Genomic DNA, 20891 nt, shown 5'->3' on the forward strand with positions numbered 1-20891 from the left:
TAAATAAAATATTAACACACCTAGAAAGAAGATATGCAGATAGAAATCTGCATGAACAAACCTTGTTAGTCCCATAAGCCATCTCCATAGCTTCCATGGACAGAGAACATAAAGCATTTATCAGGTGATGGAGAGAGACATCATCCAGATATCTGGGAACAGAGAACAAAGTAAAGGAATTCCCATGCTCTTCTATCTTTTATCCTTCTTTTATTTGTGATAATATAAAACAGAATCAGAAATTATGTTTGATTGATTTACACCTAAGTTTTATGCAAAGTGCTTCTATAACTGACATTTTCTGCCTCTGTGGATGGAAGCAGGTACCAAGAACAGGAGGTGATATTCTCTGAGTTGAAGCCCTCGAGGACTCATGCACACCTCTCCCTCTCTATCCCCCCTCCCTCCTTCTGTCTCTCTTTCTCTTCTTAAGCCTATTCACACTCCATTGTTGTTAGACTGACTGCCTGTATTAGATGAACACTCACATCTTCCATCCTTATTCAGAAAAACAAACTGATCTGAAGTTTCTCCATACAAATAAACATTGAGAATCTGAGGATCAACACAAGTCTGATTCATTGCTGAACTTCTAACACAAGTTTCACTACAGCACGGATCCTACAAGGAATACCCTGCAGCACAAGGACTGGACAGGCAGTGTGGAACTCACTGGGAGCTTTCGAAGAGCCTGGAAAGAATATTAGAGATGACTGGAAGGTCTGTCATTACTGCAGTTGTCAGAACCTGTGGGGGGAAAAAGCCGATGGTACAGGCATGTCCATGTATGATTGTAGATTTAGGCAGGATGGATTTAAAAGGAACACACAGTGCTGGGACCCTCTACTGCTCTCCCCGGCTTCAGACCGCCTCCAACCCCCGGCTTCAGACCAAGAATCCACACCAGGTGCTAAGAAACGGGGGGGGGAGAATTTCATATTGAACAAATGTATTGAACAAACACACATACACATTCATCACATCGTCTTAGCACTGGTAATGATTCACTGCCAGCATGGCTTACTGCCCTGAAGCACTGAACCATATGAGTTTCAGTAGCATTGCTGTATAATTTTTGTAGAACTAATGAATGTATTCTAAAAAGTGACACGCGAGTGCTTTGCGGGTAATAAGCAAGCAGCTCTACTCTACATGCACAGCCGGCCTCACTGTGCTAGCATTTCAATGCACCTGCAGGGTAGCAAGCACCAGCTGCCAGGAGGTTCCCAACACAGCCCCGTGGCAATGAGCCAGGTTCAACAGAGTCCGCATACACTGGATGTTTTTGGCTGTGAGCTGAAGAGAGAGAGAGATGGAGTAAAGGTGAATTCACAGACAGGTCAAAAAGCGGGAAGAGAGCATGTAATCAGACCTCAAAGTAAGTTATACAGATTAAACTTCGGGTAGTGTGCGTACGTGCACATATGTCTTACCACCACTGTGCCCTGGGGTTGTGAGGTGAGGGGCTGCCCCATTGCCACCACATGCTGATGAGACTCACTTGATGGGCTGATGATTTGCACATTCTGGCCTTGTATAGAGTATGCTGCAACACACAAAGACACCCCACATGTGCACACATGCAAACACACAAAATAATAACTAACACACACACATACAACATCTGTGACAAATGAAATAAGCAGTTTGGGGATCTATATTCAATACACATACACATGAGCACACCCCATTACTCGATAGTTTAGCGTAACAATTATGCACTCTCCAAGTACATCATACTACATTACTATACTCCACTATACAAAGGCCTCCCAAACACATCTCCATCCACCCCCCATAAGCTGATGCAGATAAAAAGACTGACTTTTGTTGGAGAGGTTGGCCGCGTTGCTGTACAGCGCTGTAAGGGCATAGTGAGGAGGGAGTGAGGCTTTGCAGATGGCTGTGATGAAGGCATCTCGTGGAGTCACAAGACCCAGGCGACCACACAGAGACGCCATCGTCAACTCTGCCTTCAGGATATTCTCTGTGGCTGTCTCATCGGTGCTTCATCACACACACACACACACACACACACAAAAAAAACAAACAAACAAACACAGTACATTTTTTGTTAAGAATGAAACCCAGGTGAATCAAAATGGTGCGAGCTCCATTTACCTGGCATCCAGCAGGAGAGATAGGGCTGCCAGCAGGCCACACCAGCATGCGTTCACCATCTCCTCCCACACCTGCTGGGCTTCTGCAACACACACACACATGCACACCCACCCACACACACACACACTCCTGCTGACACACTAGGTCCAGCACAGAGGGGAAAATCACTAACGGTGCTACCCCCCTTTCTCCGGGACAAGAGTGTCCATTTTTCACTCTCTAGCGGAGAGTAGGTGACATGTGCTGGGGTTTGTTTTTCATTTGCATTTACCCTAGCATTCTTTACACTGGATGCAAAATCTGTTATGACATCTGTAACAGCAGTTTGAAAGATGTATATATGTATTTAATTTGTTGGTGATTTGTGACCTATAAACACAGCTATTTGTTTGTGTATTTACTTTTAAACAACCATAGATTTGAATGCATGTACAAAGGAACAGTGGGCAGTGGTAGCTCAGAGGTAAAGGTACTTAACTAGTAATCAGAAGGTTGCCAGTTCAAACCCTACCACTTCCAAGTTGCCACTGTTGGGCCCCTGAGCAAGGCCTTTAATTGCTCAAGTTGTACTCAATCATAATTGCAAGTCGCTTTGGACAAAAGTGTCAGCTAAATGCCATAAATGTAAATGCAAGGAACCAATTAAACAAAGGGAAAAAGTCACTTGGCAGTTGTATGTGAAAGAAAGCAATTGAAAGACAATTTGTTTAATATCATCACTAATTATAGCAATATCTAATAAGTTATTGGTCAGTTATCACCCCAAGGCTAGGATGTATACATACTGAGTAAAATGTTCATACGTCGGAAGTACTACATATCGGTCTGGGTAAGTGCATCTACCAAATGTAAACTTAACTGTTACAAGAGAAATGACAGAAGAGCTCTCAGATCAGTGTGAAGGAGGCCAACCCTGTTGTTTTATATGGGAACAGCACTCACGTGGCTCCTGCAGGAGAGTGTCAGTGTGGGCAGGGCCAATGGGCTCTGGACCCCCCCTGGCTACGGCTTCCTCCTCTTTGGCCAGCTCCCTCTCGATCATGGAGGTGATGCCCCGCACTAGGTCCAGCAGGGCACTGAAGGCCACTGACATGGCATAGCCTTCAGGGATGGACGGCGGCTCAACCTTATCCAGCATCTCCAGACTGGGGGACACAGAGGCCACATACTCCATAGTTTGCAGGGTTTGACAAACTACACAGTATGTCCTAAAACTAATCAGCAACTACCAGAATAAGTTGAGAGGGCCATTTAAAAATGTAAACACATGTAGTTATGAACATCTTTTAATATGAATAGATCTAGTGGTTTGCTGCAGGTGCTGCAAGGAGGTACTGACTAGGTGGCCTTGGCACTGCCTTGCACGCTGACGGTCATGAGGGGGATCCAGGTACCCCGGTACTCAAATGCAGCCTGGGTGGTGAGACCCCCACCAGTCCCAACCACTCCCACGCCGCTCTGAGCTGAGGCCTGGGCACCAGAGCCAGAACCACCTGAGACAGAAGACAGGATGCAAAAGAGGGAGGCAAGGAGGGTGGAGGGAGGGAGAGAAGAAGAAAAAAAGAGTAAGAAAGAGAGAGAGAAAAAAAGAAGACAGAAAGAAACACAGAAAAGTCATGTATAATGCACTCCTAAATAATGCAGCAGGCTTTTCCAATATGTATTCATTTATTCAGCCAAAATCTTTTCGGAGCTTCAAAGTGAATGACTCCAAGTGGGAGAGTATGAGCCCGACAGTGACAGACCTGCAGGTGTGTTGGTAGAGGAGACACTTCCCACACTGGGTACAATGAAAAGAGATTGGATGAAGGAGCCCAGTGCATTGACGATGTCTCTGAATACTTTGGTAGAATGCTGCTTCATGTCATATGACTGGCAGAAAGACCTACACAGAGCACAGACACACAGAGCACTAATGAAAACCAGCATCAACTTGCATGCATCACATTCACAAAATGAGAGCTGAGACAGGACTTTGTGTGTGTGTGTTACACACTCACCGTAGTAGATGTGGCTGCACACACAGCCTGTGTACTGACTCCACAGCCACTGCTCTAAGCCACTGAGGCTTCTCCCCATCCAGAAACTTCACCAACAGAGACAGGAAGATCTCACACTCAGTCACCTATGCAACAAAAATAAAATAAAATAAAAATAATTAAAACACACACACACACGCACACATACGCACACACAGAGAGACAGAGAGAGAGGCAAATTATGAGGCTCAACAAAAAAGAATGGAAAAATCCCCTCAGAACAAATGAAGAGGCAAGGAACAGTGAAGTATAGTACCATCAGCATGGCTCCACCTTTCCCAGCCAGATCCTGGAATGTGGGTCCCAAGGGACCTGTGCATGTGGCGAACTCACCAGCAGACTGTAGAAGTGCTTGATAAGCACAGAGACCACACGCAGAAGGCGCATGCAGATGGGGAAGTAAGGCTTCTCCACAGGCGCAGGCGACGCCGAGCTCCCGCTGCCGCTGCCTTGCCGAAACTTGATGTTGGGAGAGAAGAGCTTGATCACCAGAGGACAAACCCGCTCCTTCAGCAGGAAACTGAACTCCTGGTGCTGGAGAGGGAGAGTGGTCGCAGGTTCGTAAAGGTTACAGAACAGTCAGGGGTCATTTGAGAAGAAAGGGTGTTTATGAAGAAAATGTGCATCTTAAGAATGAATGCATCTTAAAGACACCACTTATCTAGGGAGTATGTATTCACCTGTAGAAAGACTCCTGGGAAGTCATTTAAAACTGATTCCAGAAGTTCCAGGCCAAATGTCCGAGTCATCTCCGTCATACCCACCAACCAGTAGGGGGCGTCCGCATTGACCAATTGACACAAGTCCTATACGGCCAAGAGACAATATGAGCAAAATAGCATAGTAACGTTATATGGGATACTGTCTGTCATACAGAGTGACAACACAACCTAAAATTCAATATATAACTTTAAAAAAAACATTTTTCCACTAAGCTTTAGCTCACAGTGAGCTGAATCCTCATACAGTAAAAGGTGGATCTACCTACAGCTTCTGCATTCAAAAAGACACTAATGCATAATTTATACAGATATGTAAAGGAATGGAAAGCAAGCTAAATGCTTACAGTAAGATGTGTATTTTGTGACTGAGATGTTATGGCTTTACCTGGAAGAGCATATATGCGTCTTTTGCGCTTGGCCTGAGTGTGCTAACAGACCTGCGGTTACTGTTGCCTTGGATGGCTGGTGGCTGCTCTGCCATGCCTGGTGTGGAAATGACAGGATTTGTACATGACAGAACTAGATCATAGAATGGCATGACCTGGGGCTACAAGGCATATACAAGGCAAAATGAGTATAGGAGAAAAACAGGCCACTTTTGTACACTTTTTTCCTTTTACTTATGTTCTTCATTTTGTCATGTATTTTTCCTTCTGACGCCATCATGCTTATTTTCTTTCAGTGTTTTCTACAGCACCCTTGGGTATCCTGAAAGAGGCTTATGAATAAAATTCTATAATTCTTCTTCTACTTTTTGTATTTCACAGGGCAATGAAAATCCTCTGCAGAAATGCTCAGCACTGCTCCAAATGCTTCTCTACACCTCAACATACAGATTAGGCAAGTAGAAGCAAAGGTTTTAGCTTTCACATGGACTGCTGCACCAATACAGCTTTAAATACCTTAATAAGACCAAGACATAAGCGCTACATTTCTTACATACCTTTGAATCTCTCATCTTCTGCAACCATCCTCTCAAACACAACGGTGACAACTTGTCTGACAGTAGCAGCTGCAGTGTTGTTGGTGATGTTGTCTTTAGTGAAGTGGAGGCGAAAGCACAGCACAATGGCCTGGAAAAGGTCAGAACACAGTGCAAGCATAAACCGATGAAAAGGTCAGAACACAGTGCAAGCATAACACTGCTGCACCAAAACTAACTGTTTCATAACTTTCAGTGCTGGGAGTGCCACCTCTAAACTCTGCATAGAGTTGAACTTACTTGACTGTAATAGAAATTCTACTTCATGCAGATGATAATATACAGTTATGTGCAAAATAAAAGCAGTGTGTTTAAAACAACTGAGAAAAAGCTCCATCCTTATAATAGCATTTATTTCCATATACACAAAGGCACTGGGAACACTGCAGATTCAATTCCAAATGAAAACATGAACAAAGTATCAATTTTTAAACTGAAAATGAAGAAGGAAGAATAATGGGCTGTTTAAAAAAAAATACCTTCAATTATAAACTCGAATATTTACAGTATAAACTGAAAGTTGTTTACAGATTTAGCTTTTCTGTTGATCACTGAACTAATATTTAGATGTATAAACTTTATTTCTGATAACTGCTTTACATCTGTGTGGCATGGAGTCAACTAACATCTGACACCTGCAAACAGATATTCCAGCCCAAGCCGACTGGACTACATTCCACGTTCTGCATTCTTGGGTTTTCATCAAAAACAGCATTTTTGATGTCACTCCACAAATTCTCAATCGGATTGAGGTCTGGGGATTGGGCTGGTCACTTCATAACATAAATCTTGTTGGTCTGGAACCAGGATGATGCCCGCTTGCTGGTATGTTCGGGGTTGTTGTCCTGCTGAAATACCCATTTCAAGGGCGTTTCTTCTTTAGCATAAGGCAACATGACCTCTTCCAGTATTCTGATATATTCAAACTGGTCCATGGTGCCTGGTATGCGATAAATGGGTCAGACTCCTAAGTATAAGAAACATCCTCAAACCATTATGCTCACACCTCCATGTTTAAGTCTTTACAGTGCACTGTGGCTTGAATTCAGTGTTTATGGGTCTTCTCACAAACCGTCTATGGCCTTTAGACCAATCTTTAGACCAACCAAAAGAACAATCTTGCTCTCATCTGTCCATGGAATGTTGCGCCACTTCTCTTTAGGTCAGTCAATGTGTTCTTTGGTAAACTGTATCTTTTTTTTAGCAACTGTACTTTACGATGGTTTCTTGCAAATAGTTTGGCTTCATATAGGCATCTTCTGATTGTTGTTGTACTCACAGGTAACTGAAGATCTTCTTTGATTTCCCTGGAGCTGATCATTGGATGCTTCTTTGCCATTCTTGTTATTCTATGATCTACGTGGATGGTAATATTTCTTTTCCTACCATGTGTTTTGGGTTTTGTTTGCCATTTTAAAGTATTTGAGATCATTTTAGCTGAGCAGCCAATTATTTTCTGCACTTCTTTATGTCTTGCCCACTCCAATCAACTTCTTGATCAAAGTTCTTTCTGCTTTGGTATAATGTCTGGAACGACCCATTTTACTCACTGAGCAAGGGATAAAACCAGAAGGTACAACATTTGCTGCCCTCCTTCTTTAAATAAGGGCAATAATTGACACCATTCTTCATAGAATGAATGACCTCACTAACTGAACTCCACACTGCTATTAATTTGAACATGCAACTTTCATTAAATGAGTCGATTACACCCAATTAGCAGCGTTGCATGTCATGACTGTTGATTCTGTTGGTTGACCATTACTCAGCTACACCTAGTCATGAATTTTTTCCCCCATGTTGTATTATCTTTTCTGCCAAAATCAGTAATTAAATACATTCGTGATGTTAGACTGCTATTATTTTGCATACAACTGTACAATCTCTAATCAGTAAAATAGAACTTGGCACGATTCACTAAAGATTTGTTAATGAATAGGAGATGCCTCCAGGACATTTAGCTAATTAACAGTTTTTCTTAAAAAGAATAACCTTCACATAACTGAGTCAAACAAATTTTTTTATTGATCTAATTATCCCTCATTAAGTAGGAATGTAAGCCTGCCAAAAGAGCATTGACTAAATGTCAGTGTTCAGTAGACACAATATCTTATTCTGTATTTTAAGTGAAAATTACTCTTGAATATATTTTGATGCGTTCAGTTTTCCTGCTTTAACAGTGAAACCATTTACAATCTAGCTACAACCAACCCAATTCTACTGCAGTTTCATTAGGTTGCATCATGTATCTTAAGAAATGAAGTCAGACTAGTAGAAATTCAGTCCATCACAACCTGTAGGAGAGTTATTAGAAAATACTGGACAGTTAGGTATCATACAACTTCTGTCAGTGAATCATATTTCTGTCACAAAATGAACACAAGCAATAGTTTTCTTTTATCTTCACTGATATTTTTGTCATCAGGACACTGTGTTTAATATATATATATATAAAATATATATTACACACACACACACACACACACACACACACACACACACACACATACCTCTGATTAAAAAAAACCAAAATAAAACAAAAAAAACAATTAAGACTCATAGCTTAAATAAAGGATGTAATTTTACTTTGATGTATATGATGTAGGCCATAAGCTCATTTAAACTATGAAAAACTAAATCATGCAAGTATGAAAAAGTCTGTAATGTTTCTAAAGGCTTTTTTAAATCTCATTTTTGGATACGTGACACTAAATAGATTGATGACAGAGTTTTTGAATTTGGATGTGTGTGCATTATACCTTTGAAAGGACTTCATCGTGCACCACTGTGTTGGTGGTAAGTAGTACCAGAACCGTCTGCAGAAGCTTCAGCTCCTCCAGGCCATTCTCCATCAGCTGCCATAACATATTAATGATGTTCCCTGCTGCTGCCTGAAAGCGCACACACACACCCACACACACACCCACACACACACCCACACACACACCCACACACTATTTCACACTGGAACCGGGACAATATTCTGTGCATCATAAAAGACTACATTTTCAAATCTGATCCTGTTCCAAGTTTACCATCTCTCCCTCGCACACACACATTTTGTATCTATCTTTTATATATATATATATATATATATATATATATATATATATATATATATATATATATACATACAAATATCACACACACACACAAATCTCATTCATCAGGGTTCTGATGATTTTAGATTAAAATTCCATGCTCAGAAATTCTAAGAAAATCTAAACGAATTACTAGAATAGAATCACTTCCCATTGAAATACTACTCTATTGTTCAAAAAGGAAACTTGGCATTGTTGATTAGTGATTTCAAAATGGGTAACCCACTAAAAGATGACCTGTCAAAATAATAGACTTAAATCTTCCTTTGAAAAGTGACATAACATTTTTAGTTTTTAAAATTGTAATGTCATTTTTAGAAAACGCTTAGAATACAGAAGCTGTCTGCTTTGCTTCAAAGGCAGAAAATACTATGCTCCAGCATCACTTTCAGCTACTTTTATTCAGTGTCCATGTTAACGTGTGATCCCACACCAAAGTGTCTCCAATTTTGTCTGGCATGTATGTAATCACTTCAGTGACTTGAGCAATTTGAAATAGACCTAAGAATTACTGACACTCCTGGCTTCAACAGGCTTACCAATCTTGAGATAGAGCCAAGACAGATAATGCACAGAGTAGTGACTGAACTGAATAGCATTTAGAAAGGTTTCACAAACATTTCACAAATGTAAAAGTTCTTGAATTCAAAAATTTGCATTAAAAACTACAGATTTTCAGAATCACAGTAATATTTACAGTACTATACAGATTATTTATGCTTACATATGCAATATAATTTATAATCTTATATTTATATAAATCTTATTTATGAGTTTCTCAGACATTTACACATTAGTGATATTTTAATCTGTGGTCTACAAAAAAACCTCTTTAAGAACCATTCTTGGTTTAATCATTTCCAGGAAGCCTATTTTAGTAATTAGAACAGCAGTGAGGACCTCATTTAAGAGTGTAAAAAAGAAAAAGTCCAATTCTGAGCGGTGTCCTAGCATTATAACCTGACGTGCCATGACCTAAAAGATTTAAATGACACAGGATTTCGATTGCTGTCTGACACTGTGTGTGTGTGTGTGTGTGTTCATGGACTCTGTAGGGTTTTATTATGTGTGCGGCATTGTGTACCTCCGACACCACCTCATGTGACATGAGTCTCTGAATGGCAGCAAGGCACAGCTGGGTGATTTTGGGCTCTTTGGTTCCACAGCCCATCAGGAAAGGTTGCACCACCTCAGAGCTATTCTCCTTCAGAGCTGAGGAGACACATGCCACAACAGCAGCAGCACTCAGTCAACATCCTTCCCTGGCATTATCGTGAACTCCCACATGTAACTATATATAATCATAGAAGATTAATTTCGCAATCAATTGATAATGAACATGTATAAGTCTTCAAACAGCTTTTAGCACTATAGCTCTCGTAATGTGACTACTTGAGGGAAACAAAGATATTTTATTTTAAATATTCTATTTTAGAATAACTTCTGAACACACAAAACTCCATAATAAATATGAGCTAAACCAAGGATTTTCAAGTCAGTCCGCAGAGACTTCCAGAACACCACAATTTCTATTCTGTTTCATCTTCAAACATGTCTTTGCCAGATTAGATTACCAAGGTCTGTAGAATGCTGATTACCTGCCTCAGGTGTGTCAGAATACATAAAAATATGGACTGGCTCTTGTAGACCAAATTAAAAACCTCTGAGGTACAGTATAGTTTGTATCATTTGAAATTAACTGTTACCTGTCAGAATGTCTGTGTTTCTTGCAGCAATCGTCTTAATCTTCACAATGCCAGATTCTGCAGCCTGCAGACACAATGAGAAAAGTTACTCTTGTCACTGAGAAGACAACACTAATTTGTTTGTTTTTTTTGTTTACCAATATCTTCTATAACCCTCACTGGGCAAGATATCTGTTATTGTGACTAGCTAAGCAAGTAAAAGATGGCCTTATTTCCAAGAGACGAAGACGAAGACGAAGAAGAAGAAGTTTAATTTATACAGCTCCTTTCTCAAACTTGGTCGCTTTACAATAAAAATATGGACGGAGAAAAAACAAAAAACACATTAATGAACACATCTAACATTAACAAGTATTAACAGGAAAAAAGTGATGAAAAATGTTGAGAGAAGAGGTAAGTTTTAAGCTGTGATTTGAAAGCAGAAAGTGAAGAGCAGAGACAGAGAGAGGTGAAGTGCTTCTATTGTTTCGGAGGCATAACACAAAGATCTGACCTCCTACAGAGACAAATCTAAACTTGGGGATGTAGAGGAAACATGCATCAGAAAACCTAAGATAGGTAGGTAGGTGCAAGACAGTGCAGAGCTTTGCATGTAAGTAGAAGGAGTTTAAACTGAATGCGTTCAGGGACGGGGAGCCAGTGTAACTGATATAGAATAGGGTTGATGTGGACCGATTTTTTAACATGTAGGAGAATTCTCATGGCTGAATTTTGAACGTACTGAAGTAAGCAGATGGTTTAGTTTTGGATGCCAGTGAAGAGGCAGTAGCAGTAATCAAGGCAGGAGGTGATGAAAGCATGAATCAGAATCTCAGCATCTTGTTTGGAGAGCATGGGCCTAAGTCTATCAATATTGCGAAGATTAAAAAAGGCATTTTTAACCAGTGAATTAATGTGGGGTGCAAAAGACAGTGAGGAGTCAAAAAGCACACAAAGGTTTTTAACTGCAGATGAGGATTTGACCACACCACCACCCAGATTGAGGTTAAAATCAGAGAATTTTAAAATGTTGGATTTAGGATGGATAAGTAGAACTTCTGTTTTGTCAGGAGTTCATTTTAGGAATTTTACGTTCATCCACTGTTTGAGATCTTAGATACAAGAGAGTAAAGCAGGAGGTGGTAACAAATGTCATCATCATAACAGTGGAAATAGAGACGATGCCTGCAGATAATCTGACCAAGGAGTAGCATATAGATTATGAATAGGACATTTCTTTTACATTTCAAGCAAGATTAAGCAAGACTTCAATTCCATGTTTTACAGTTTCAGAATAAAAGGAAAAGGACTCAAAGCAAATATTTGGGCAGTCTACATGGTCAGTATTTAGTAACACTCCCTTTAGCAATTATCACAGCTTGTTAACGATTTTTCTGTAGCCAGATAAGTCTCAATTCTTGTTTGGGAGACTGCCACCCGTTCTTCCTTGCAAGATTTCTAGCTCTTTGAGGTCTTTGGGTTATCTTGCATGCACTGTTTTTTTTTTTAATAAGAGTGTCCACCCACAGATTTTCAATGTTTAGATCAAGAGACTGTGAGGGCCATGGCAAAACTTTCAGCTTGTTCCTCTTAAGATGGATTGTGGATAATGAGGTGCATTTAGGCTCATGATCCTGTAGAAGTAATCTTTTTTATGTGATGTCTGCCTCCAGAATTTGCTGGTATTTAATTGAATCAATTCTTCACTCTACCAGTGAAATGTTCTGTGTCACTGGCTGCAACAAAAGCTCAAAGCATGATCGAGCCATCTCCGTGCTGAATAGGTGAGAAAGGGGTTATTTTCATGAGCTTCTGCTCCATTTCTCAAAGCATCTCTCTGCTGCCAAAAAAAATTATTTTAACGTCATCAGTCCAAAGGACTCGCTTCTAAAATGCATCAAGCTTGTTTAGATGTTCCTTTGCAAGGTGAGAAAACAGAAATGGTTTTCTTTTGATGACTCTTCCATAAAGGTTGTGCAGATGTCACAACACAGTATAACAGAGCACCTCCACTCCAAAGACTGCCAAATGTCCTTGATGTTCTTTTGCAGTTAAATGTGGGATCTGACTGGCCTTTCTAGCAGTCATTTGAGCAGTTCTCTCTGAAACAGGGGTCAACAAGTGCCGGAATGCCCAGGACAGGTAAAACATGACATCAGGACAGCAGCATGAAAAACCACTTGCCTAGTAGGGCCAGTTCATGTTTGGGTGGAGGGCACAATGTGTTAACAGAACAACGTAACTGAAGACAAACTCAATTCATTTGAATATGTAACCCATCATCATGCAAATCCATTCGTCAACACAACACAAACCAATTATATTAACAATGATATCTGCTGACAAACGACATCAGAGCAAGATGTGCAGTAAAATGGCATGGATAAAAATATGAAGCAAAGCGAGACCACAGCTTAATTTCCTTGTGGGTCAGTTTTGGCCCCTTTGTACGTGCTATGTTTTGCAAAGTTTGTAGGGAATATCCTAACAAGGCAGATAAAAGTGGTTCTTTTTTGTCTGAACTAAAAATTTTAGAATTCACTTGACAAATCAAGTCATAATGCATATAGCAGCGAAAAGCTAGTGGGTCTGGATCACTGGACGTGCATACAAAAGATGAACAGTTGTACAGGTTAATCACAACAGCATATAACAGGGTTAAAAATAAAGATGTTTGCTATGAAACGTTTGCATATTTACAACAAAAAGAAAATAAAGTGAAAGAATAAATAACCTTAACTAAATATATTAAGCTTATGTGTGGTTATATATACATACATATACATATATAAATATATACAGTGCATCCAGAAAGTATTCACTTTTTCCACATTTTGTTACAGCCTTATTCCAAAATGGATTAAACACACAATACCACTTAATGACAAAGTGAAAAATGTGTGTTTGGAATTGTTCTAAATTTATTAAAAATATAAAAACAAAGAAAATCACATGTATATAAGTATTCACAGCCTTTGCCATGACACTCAAAATTAAGCTCAGGTGCATCCTGTTTCCACTGATGATCCTTCAGTTGTTTCAACAACTTAACTGGAGTCCACCTGTGGTAAATCCAGTTGATTGGACATGATTTGGAAAGGCACAGGCCTGTCTATATAAAGTCCCATAGTTGACAGTACATGTCAAAGCACAAACCAAGCCATGAAGTCCAAGGAACTGTCTGTAGACCTCCGAGACAGGATTGTATCGAGGCACAGATCAGGGGAAAGTTACAGAAAACATCTGCAGCATTGAAGGTCCCAATGAGCACGCTGGCCTCCATCATCCATAAATGGAAGAAGTTTGGAACCACTAGGACTCTTCCTAGAGCTGGCTGCCTGGCCAATTTGAGTGATCGGGGTAGAAGGGCCTTAGTCAGGGATGTGACCAAGAACCCAAGGGTCACTCTGACAGAGCTTCAACATTGCTCTGTGGAGAGAGGAGATTTTTCCAGAAGGACAACCATTTCTGCAGCACTCCACCAATCAGGCCTGTATGGTAGAGTGGCCAGAAAGAAGCCACTCCTCAGTAAAAGGCACAAGACAGCCCACCTGGAGTTTGCTAAAAGGCACCTGAAGGACTCTCAGACCATGAGAAACAAGATTCTCTGGTCTGATGAAACAAAGATTGAACTCTTTGGCCTGAATGCCAAGCGTGATGTCTGGTGGAAACCAGGCACCGCTCATCACCTGGCCAATACCATCCCTACAGTGAAGCATGGTGGTGGCAGCATCATGCTGTGGGGTTGTTTTTCGGCAGCAGGAACTGTGAGACTAGTCAGAGTCAAGGGATAGATGAATGCAGCATTGTACAGAGACATCCTTGAAGAAAACCTGCTCCAGGGCGCTCTGGACCTCAGACTGGGGCGAAGGTTCACCTTCCAACAGGACAACGACCCTAAGCACACAGGACCCTAAGATATCAAAGGAGTGGCTTCGGGACAACTCTGTGAATGTTCTTGAGTGGCCCAGCCAGAACCCAGACTTGAACCCGATTGAACATCTCCGGATAGATCTGAAAATGGCTGTGCCCCGATGCTCCCCATCCAACCTGATGGAGCTTGAGAGGATCTGCAAAGAATGGGAGAAACTGTCCAAAAATAGGTGTGCCAAGCTTGTAGCATTATACTCAAAAAGACTTGAGGCTGTAATTGCTGCCAAAGGTGCTTCAACAAAGTATTGAGCAAAGGCTGTGAATACTTTTATGTACATGTGGTTTTTTTTGGGTTTTTTTAATAAATTTGCAACAATTCCAAACAAACATTTTCTACTTTGTCATTATGGGGTATTGTATGTAGAATTTCGAGGGGGAAAAAATGAATGTAATCCATTTTGGAATAAGGCTGTAGCATAACAATGTGGAAAAAGTGAAGTGTTGTGAATACTTTCCGGATGCAGTGTGTGTGTGTGTATTTTATATATATATATATATATATATATATATATATATATATATATATATATATATATATATATATATATATATATATATATATATATATATATATATATATATATATATATATATATATATATATATATAATATGTGTGTGTGAATAACACTTTAAAATACAAAGATTTGTTGGCAAGTCACTTGCAAGACTGAGAAAGTAAAAAAAAAAAAAAAAAAAAGTCAAACACTGAATCCTGTGAAAGTTTACTTGGTCTTCTTGACCTCCACCGTTCCTGTTAACTTTTTTTTATTACATTAAAAACTTAGGAAACTGCTGTCAAAATCTTTCAGCTTCTGCTTTGTGGGAATCATTTGTTTTAATTTTCTGTGTGATAGGGTGATGCATAAAGGAGCGCATGGCTGCTGACAGGGTGAGGTTTGAGGAATTAGAGTATTTATAAAGCTTTGAAATTTGTATCACCTGGCCTTTCCCATCAATGACTGAAGAAGCCATAGCCTCAGCAAGCCAAGTAAGCTCTCAGAGCTTGATAAAAATAATCATTTGCAAACATTTGCATTTACCTTTTTCTGCCCTCACCCTAAAATTGTACAAACAAAAATAATTCACTAATCTTGTTTAAATTGTTGAAAAGAATGCTTCATTTTTAACGTTATGCCTTTTGTAAATCAGTTCATCTCCTACTCACTTAGCTATTCACAGGAACAGATATTTTGACTGCTGTGGCTGCTCTGTGTGTGTTTGTGAGTGAGTGAGGCGGGGGGGGAGGGGGGATAGTTTAGCTCTAATTTGTGTATTCTGTTTGTGACAGCGGTGTTTCTTCTATTTGGTTTGGTAACCTTATATAAGAGTCAATGCAGGTGTTTTAAACATTGAAAAAAAAAAAATCAATGAATGCGGTCCTTTGGCTTCAGAGACAACCTGAGAGGATTCTGGGTATATAAACTATGACTCTTGATTGTTATAGACTATGTTAGGCCCTCAAAGCAGGCCAAGACCCCTCAACAGGTACAAAATAAAACCTAATTAGCTATTAGATTTCCATACAGAGATCATTAATGTTAGAAACTTGCCCCTTGAATTCTGGGAGTTCTTAAGTGCTATTCTGTAATGTCTGACTACAATGGTCACATAGAAAATAAGGAAACCACCTGCATCAGGTTCTTTATTAAAAGCTAAGGTTAAAATCACAGTAAATGTGACTAGAGCAGAGAATGTTTGATCAATTTTGTCTATAAACAATTTTGTCTATAAACACACAACAATTAAAATGAGTTACCTAAAAATACAATTAAAAAAAAAAAAGAAAAGAAATCAAAGAAACACCCTGTATACTGTATATGTATGTTATGTATGTCTCTTTTTTACCTGCATAATTTCTGAATACTTAAGATACAATAATTATTATTTATAAAGATATACCAGTATTTAATAACATTAAATTCATCTTTGTTCTACACATACCATGTGTATTGCATGAAAATGCTTAATAATAAATAAGCAGTTTTTTTCCTCCTTTGAGCCCAATCAGTAAATCAAAGCTAACGTCTGGTGTGGTAGCAAGGTTTAACTCAGTCAGGCCACATGACCAATGATAGGATTAACCATCTCTCTAATTGTTGGCTACAGTAATAAAAAAAAAACAAAAAGCAGATAGGCAGTTCTCTCTCTCAATCTCTAGTAAAAGAAAACAAGACTGGTACCCCAATAACAGTAATTAAGGATGGTATTAGATGAAGTGGGTTATTCTTGTGAGGGGGACTGGAGTAAAATCCCAAACATTTCATAATTTACAGATTTTCTGGGCTACTGTGCTTTTATTCAAAGTTCAAAAAAGGTTTGGATTTTTTTTTCCCCAGTTAGTATGGGGTCTGCACTTTGAGTGACACCAACACTTTAAAATAGTGGAAAGGTTCTATCAGGGAGCGGTGTTGGATATTTTTAGGTAGCTATATACAAAACATATTAGGAATGTAAAGTGGATATGTGGTTCATCTCTTTTGCTCTGAAAGTGAGAAAAATTAAGAAATTGTATATGCCTGTGCACAATGTATTTTCTGCAATTTTCCCTACCTTACAGGGACTTATAAATTCAGAAAAGGCACAATATCTTACTTGTAAATACAGTCAAACAATGCCTTGAAAAAGCCTTTAACTTTGCCTTCTGTCACCTTACACCACAATATAAATGAAAGGCAATACTGTGTTTAGAGGAGTGAGCAGTATCATTCTCACACACACTAACAGAGCACAGAGTGAGTCACTAATTTGAAGAAGCCCCGGAGTGGGTTCACTTTCAAAGATCTTTTAGCTATTGTCAAGTTATGATTTGGTTTATTATAACAAACAAACAAGACTTTAAAGGCCATAAATCTAAATGAGCACTACAACACTACAGCACAGCTTAGGTTTTTGTTCCTTTCAGGTTGTTTTTTCACATGACCTTCCAGAGTTATAATGTTGCAGTATCATTTATTATTTTATCCGACCTTCAACAATGGCAAGCAGTGGGAGTCAACTATGCCTGACCTTGTGAACTACCAGTTACTTAGCAACAAGCAATAAGTGATTCTTAGTCCTAAAAGTTCTGCTGCAACACAGGATCTTGTGGCTGATCTTCACAAACATTTTCAAATTTTCTCGACAACAGTAAAGAATTAACAGATCCTGGAGATAAGGAGTGAAACACCTAATTTAACCTTGAAGAAACTTACTGAAGCACTGAGGCCTACATAAAATACATACATGTATAGATTTTGGGTAAATATACAGTAAAAGTACACATTCCTTGTCATGGTCTCAGTCTAAAGCTAGGGCTCACAACCTCACTCTACTCCCCAAAAAACTTTTCATGCCGATTCATATGGCATGTTATGCAGAGTTTTTTGTAGAACATTTACAAATCCACATAATTTGAATTCAAACAGCACACAGTATATCTACTAATCTAATTAGCTTGCTTATTTTTTGAGAAAAAGAGGATGGCCACAGAGTTTACAGCTCACTTCAAAATGTCAGAAATCTATGTTCCTTAGAAGAATACCTGTACTAATTACTGGAAAACTGGAATCAATTTGGTAACAAAACATGAAGCCCTTCATAGACTGACTGACATAGAATAAGCTTGTGTGTTCCCATTCAGTATCTTTTAGGAGTATAAACCTCAGCTATTTGTATATTCGCTATACACACCAGCTTTTGGGCAGTGTATTGGCCATTCTGAGGAAGTTTCACATCCGAGTTCCAGGGAATATGCATCATTTTAATTCTCACTCTAACTGCTCAGAATTCTTGGAGTCATCAGTTTCAAATGCTTCTGAACCAAGCAACCAAACCTACTCTTCATCTTCTAAGCAAGTGAAAGGAAAATAAAAAGCAAACTAAACTACATTTGAGGACAATGTTGTAAACCAGATGGAGACACAATGTGGTTGCTGTAGCTTGTGAAACAGTCTATCCATTCAGTCAGTCATGCTGCAATGTTATTCTTCTAAATAGAATTAAGGACATCATAGTATGACAGTGTACAAATGATCTTAGTATGGCCACAACTATATTCTGAAAACTGAACCAAAGTGTTAGACCACCTAAGCAGGTATAATTGACACCATTATTTCACAAGTGATTATCCATGAAGTAGAAGTTTAGGACTCTCTCTTGTCTACTGTTGAACTGATTAGTTATTAATAGACACAATACACATGGGAAAATATTACACTAATCATGAGAAAAACATCAGACCATATATGTAAACAATTTCTACCTGCTATGACTGAATTCAGAAAGACCTTACCTACATTAAAAAGGAATGCTTTGGGGCCTTGATACAATTATTCCTTAATATAGTGACTTTTGGTTGTTGTGACAATTTAAAAGCAAGGTCAATGATGAGGGACAGCCTTCATGTTGACTTCTAAACTACCAGTTACAAGTCTTGTGGCCAAAAATCTGTATCTAAATTAAAATATATAAATAAGTCAAAAATAAATAAATAAGTCAAAAATGGCATTTTTAAGTTTAACATACATAAATCATCATCACACTATTGGTGTTCTATGGAACAAATGCTCAATACATCTGATTAGACATGTTAAGTACAATGCGGTTCACCAAGTTCTTCTAGGCACCAGATTTTATACTAATCATAGCATTTTTGGTATATCAGGCACGACAGATACAGGCATTACAGTTCGACTCTGACAGCCTTACTGACATAATCAATGAGCTTATAGTATATAACCCACCCCAACAGCTGAAGGCCAACGAGAACTACATTGCAGTGACAGGCGCGACATGTGATGTAACACTTATCTAAAGTGTCAACGGATCATGCTAGAGGCAATACATACACATACCTCAATGAGTTACTCAAGTAGATAACTTATTGCAGGTTTATTAGCCATGAGGCTGAACACAAAACTAACCAGCTAAACGTAACTGCACAAATTGAGCATGGCATTATTCGACGTCTTCTGATTTGAACCCACTAGAACCGAACACACAACACCGGGCCTCAAAGGCACTCTTCCTCTACTCTTCCACAGACAGCAATCTTCCACTAATAAACAAAGTTGTTTTTTTTTTTTATTCTGTAGGTCTTACTCTCTTGGTGTGTATAACAGCTTGCCTCAGAATGCGTCGATAACATGAATCTACAGCTACTTACATTTATAATTAGCTACGTAGCAAGCCAGCTAGCTAACCTAGCTTAGGCTGTAACTGCTAGCAGTGCCGTTACGTCCAACTCGAATAATAACGGCAAGCCGTCCTTAAGCACTCGTCGTCCTTTCGTTACAGAACACAGCCTAAGACAATCAGCTAGCTGGTTATATTAATGCGCTAGCTGTACCTCTTTCACTGGAGGAAATTTTTTCTTGCATTCCATAGACAGAGACCGGAGATCCGTCTGCATGTTCTCCAGCAATTTCTTCACTGCTTCGGGGCTCGTGGTCGACATTTTCACCTCGTGTTTCAATAAATATTCAACTGCTGCAATGAAAACGAATGCAGTCGCAATCCTAAAACACGCGTCGGTCTAATTCTTGTCCACCACTGGAAAAAATGATAACGCTATGAGGCACCATACAAGCGTCCATTGACACAATTTCTTACTCCTTGTGCCCCTCGCTGCTATTGAGTAATGATGCCAAAACGGACATTTATCTCTACTCAAAAACTTTCATATTCACCAGTATCATCTTTATAGCACATGAGCTGTCTCGGTTTCTTAGACAAGTGATTTATTTTCTGATTTCAGTCCAAAGTTTTACGGTTTCTGATTTCTCCATGGCAAGACCAGAGCTTGCGATCCCATAATGCCTATGTGAATATTGACACGTCACATCAACTTCCGTAAACAGTGACCGGACTCCCCGGAGGAAGATTGTAGCGCCTACTCATGGACGCTAAATAATACTGCGCGCTGAGTTTTTGTTGGCCATTGGCAAAACATCTGAAGAGTAGTAAAAATACTGATGTGATAATCAGTTGTCGAGTGTAGGCTACCAAGAAAAAAAGCTAGCTTACGATCCTGTTATAGTTATAGAGGAGAAACCACCGTTCGGATGGTTAGTGCACGGCATGTCTGTGAAGATGTTTATTACATGTCTGTGAAGATAACCTACATTGTTAATGTACAGCTCAGTAGTGGCCAGAAAAACAAATACTCTTACTTACTCTTAATGCAGTTCTCGTTTTCTGTATGTTTGTTATTCCAAATATTATACTTCTGCTTTAGGTGGAGCTTAATTAACATTTACATTAGAATAGAAATGAAAGAAGTAAGTTAGATTCAACTGCAAAAGTTCTTGGTTCACTGTCTTCAAACAA

At 39.3% G+C, this 20891-nt stretch overlaps 1 protein-coding gene across 8 annotated transcripts in view; it reads right to left on the reverse strand.

Moving 5' to 3' along the window:
* mon2 (MON2 homolog, regulator of endosome-to-Golgi trafficking) overlaps positions 1-20385 on the reverse strand; it is a 30242-nt gene extending 9857 nt beyond the window's left edge. For 7 of the 8 annotated variants that reach the window (XM_027020095.3, XM_027020094.3, XM_027020091.3 and 4 more), the window contains exons 1-19: positions 19912-20385; positions 10672-10735; positions 10050-10177; positions 8624-8755; positions 5826-5955; positions 5268-5365; positions 4841-4966; positions 4494-4694; positions 4122-4246; positions 3867-4006; positions 3461-3614; positions 3064-3266; positions 2122-2203; positions 1826-2007; positions 1434-1546; positions 1192-1296; positions 830-910; positions 674-747; positions 62-152 (exon numbers count right to left, since the gene is read on the reverse strand). In XM_027020095.3, the coding sequence (XP_026875896.2) occupies positions 62-152; positions 674-747; positions 830-910; positions 1192-1296; positions 1434-1546; positions 1826-2007; positions 2122-2203; positions 3064-3266; positions 3461-3614; positions 3867-4006; positions 4122-4246; positions 4494-4694; positions 4841-4966; positions 5268-5365; positions 5826-5955; positions 8624-8755; positions 10050-10177; positions 10672-10735; positions 19912-20019 (2337 nt within the window). In that variant the 5' untranslated portion in view covers positions 20020-20385. The remainder of the gene's footprint in view (positions 1-61; positions 153-673; positions 748-829; positions 911-1191; positions 1297-1433; positions 1547-1825; positions 2008-2121; positions 2204-3063; positions 3267-3460; positions 3615-3866; positions 4007-4121; positions 4247-4493; positions 4695-4840; positions 4967-5267; positions 5366-5825; positions 5956-8623; positions 8756-10049; positions 10178-10671; positions 10736-19911) is intronic. The other variant, XM_081712256.1, reaches the window with a different exon arrangement.
* Between the last annotated feature and the right edge of the window lie 506 nt (positions 20386-20891).

Source organism: Electrophorus electricus, chromosome 4 (assembly GCF_041902795.1).
Source record: "Electrophorus electricus isolate QZ-2024a chromosome 4, ASM4190279v1, whole genome shotgun sequence".
NCBI classification, from domain to species: Eukaryota; Metazoa; Chordata; class Actinopteri; order Gymnotiformes; family Gymnotidae; genus Electrophorus; species Electrophorus electricus.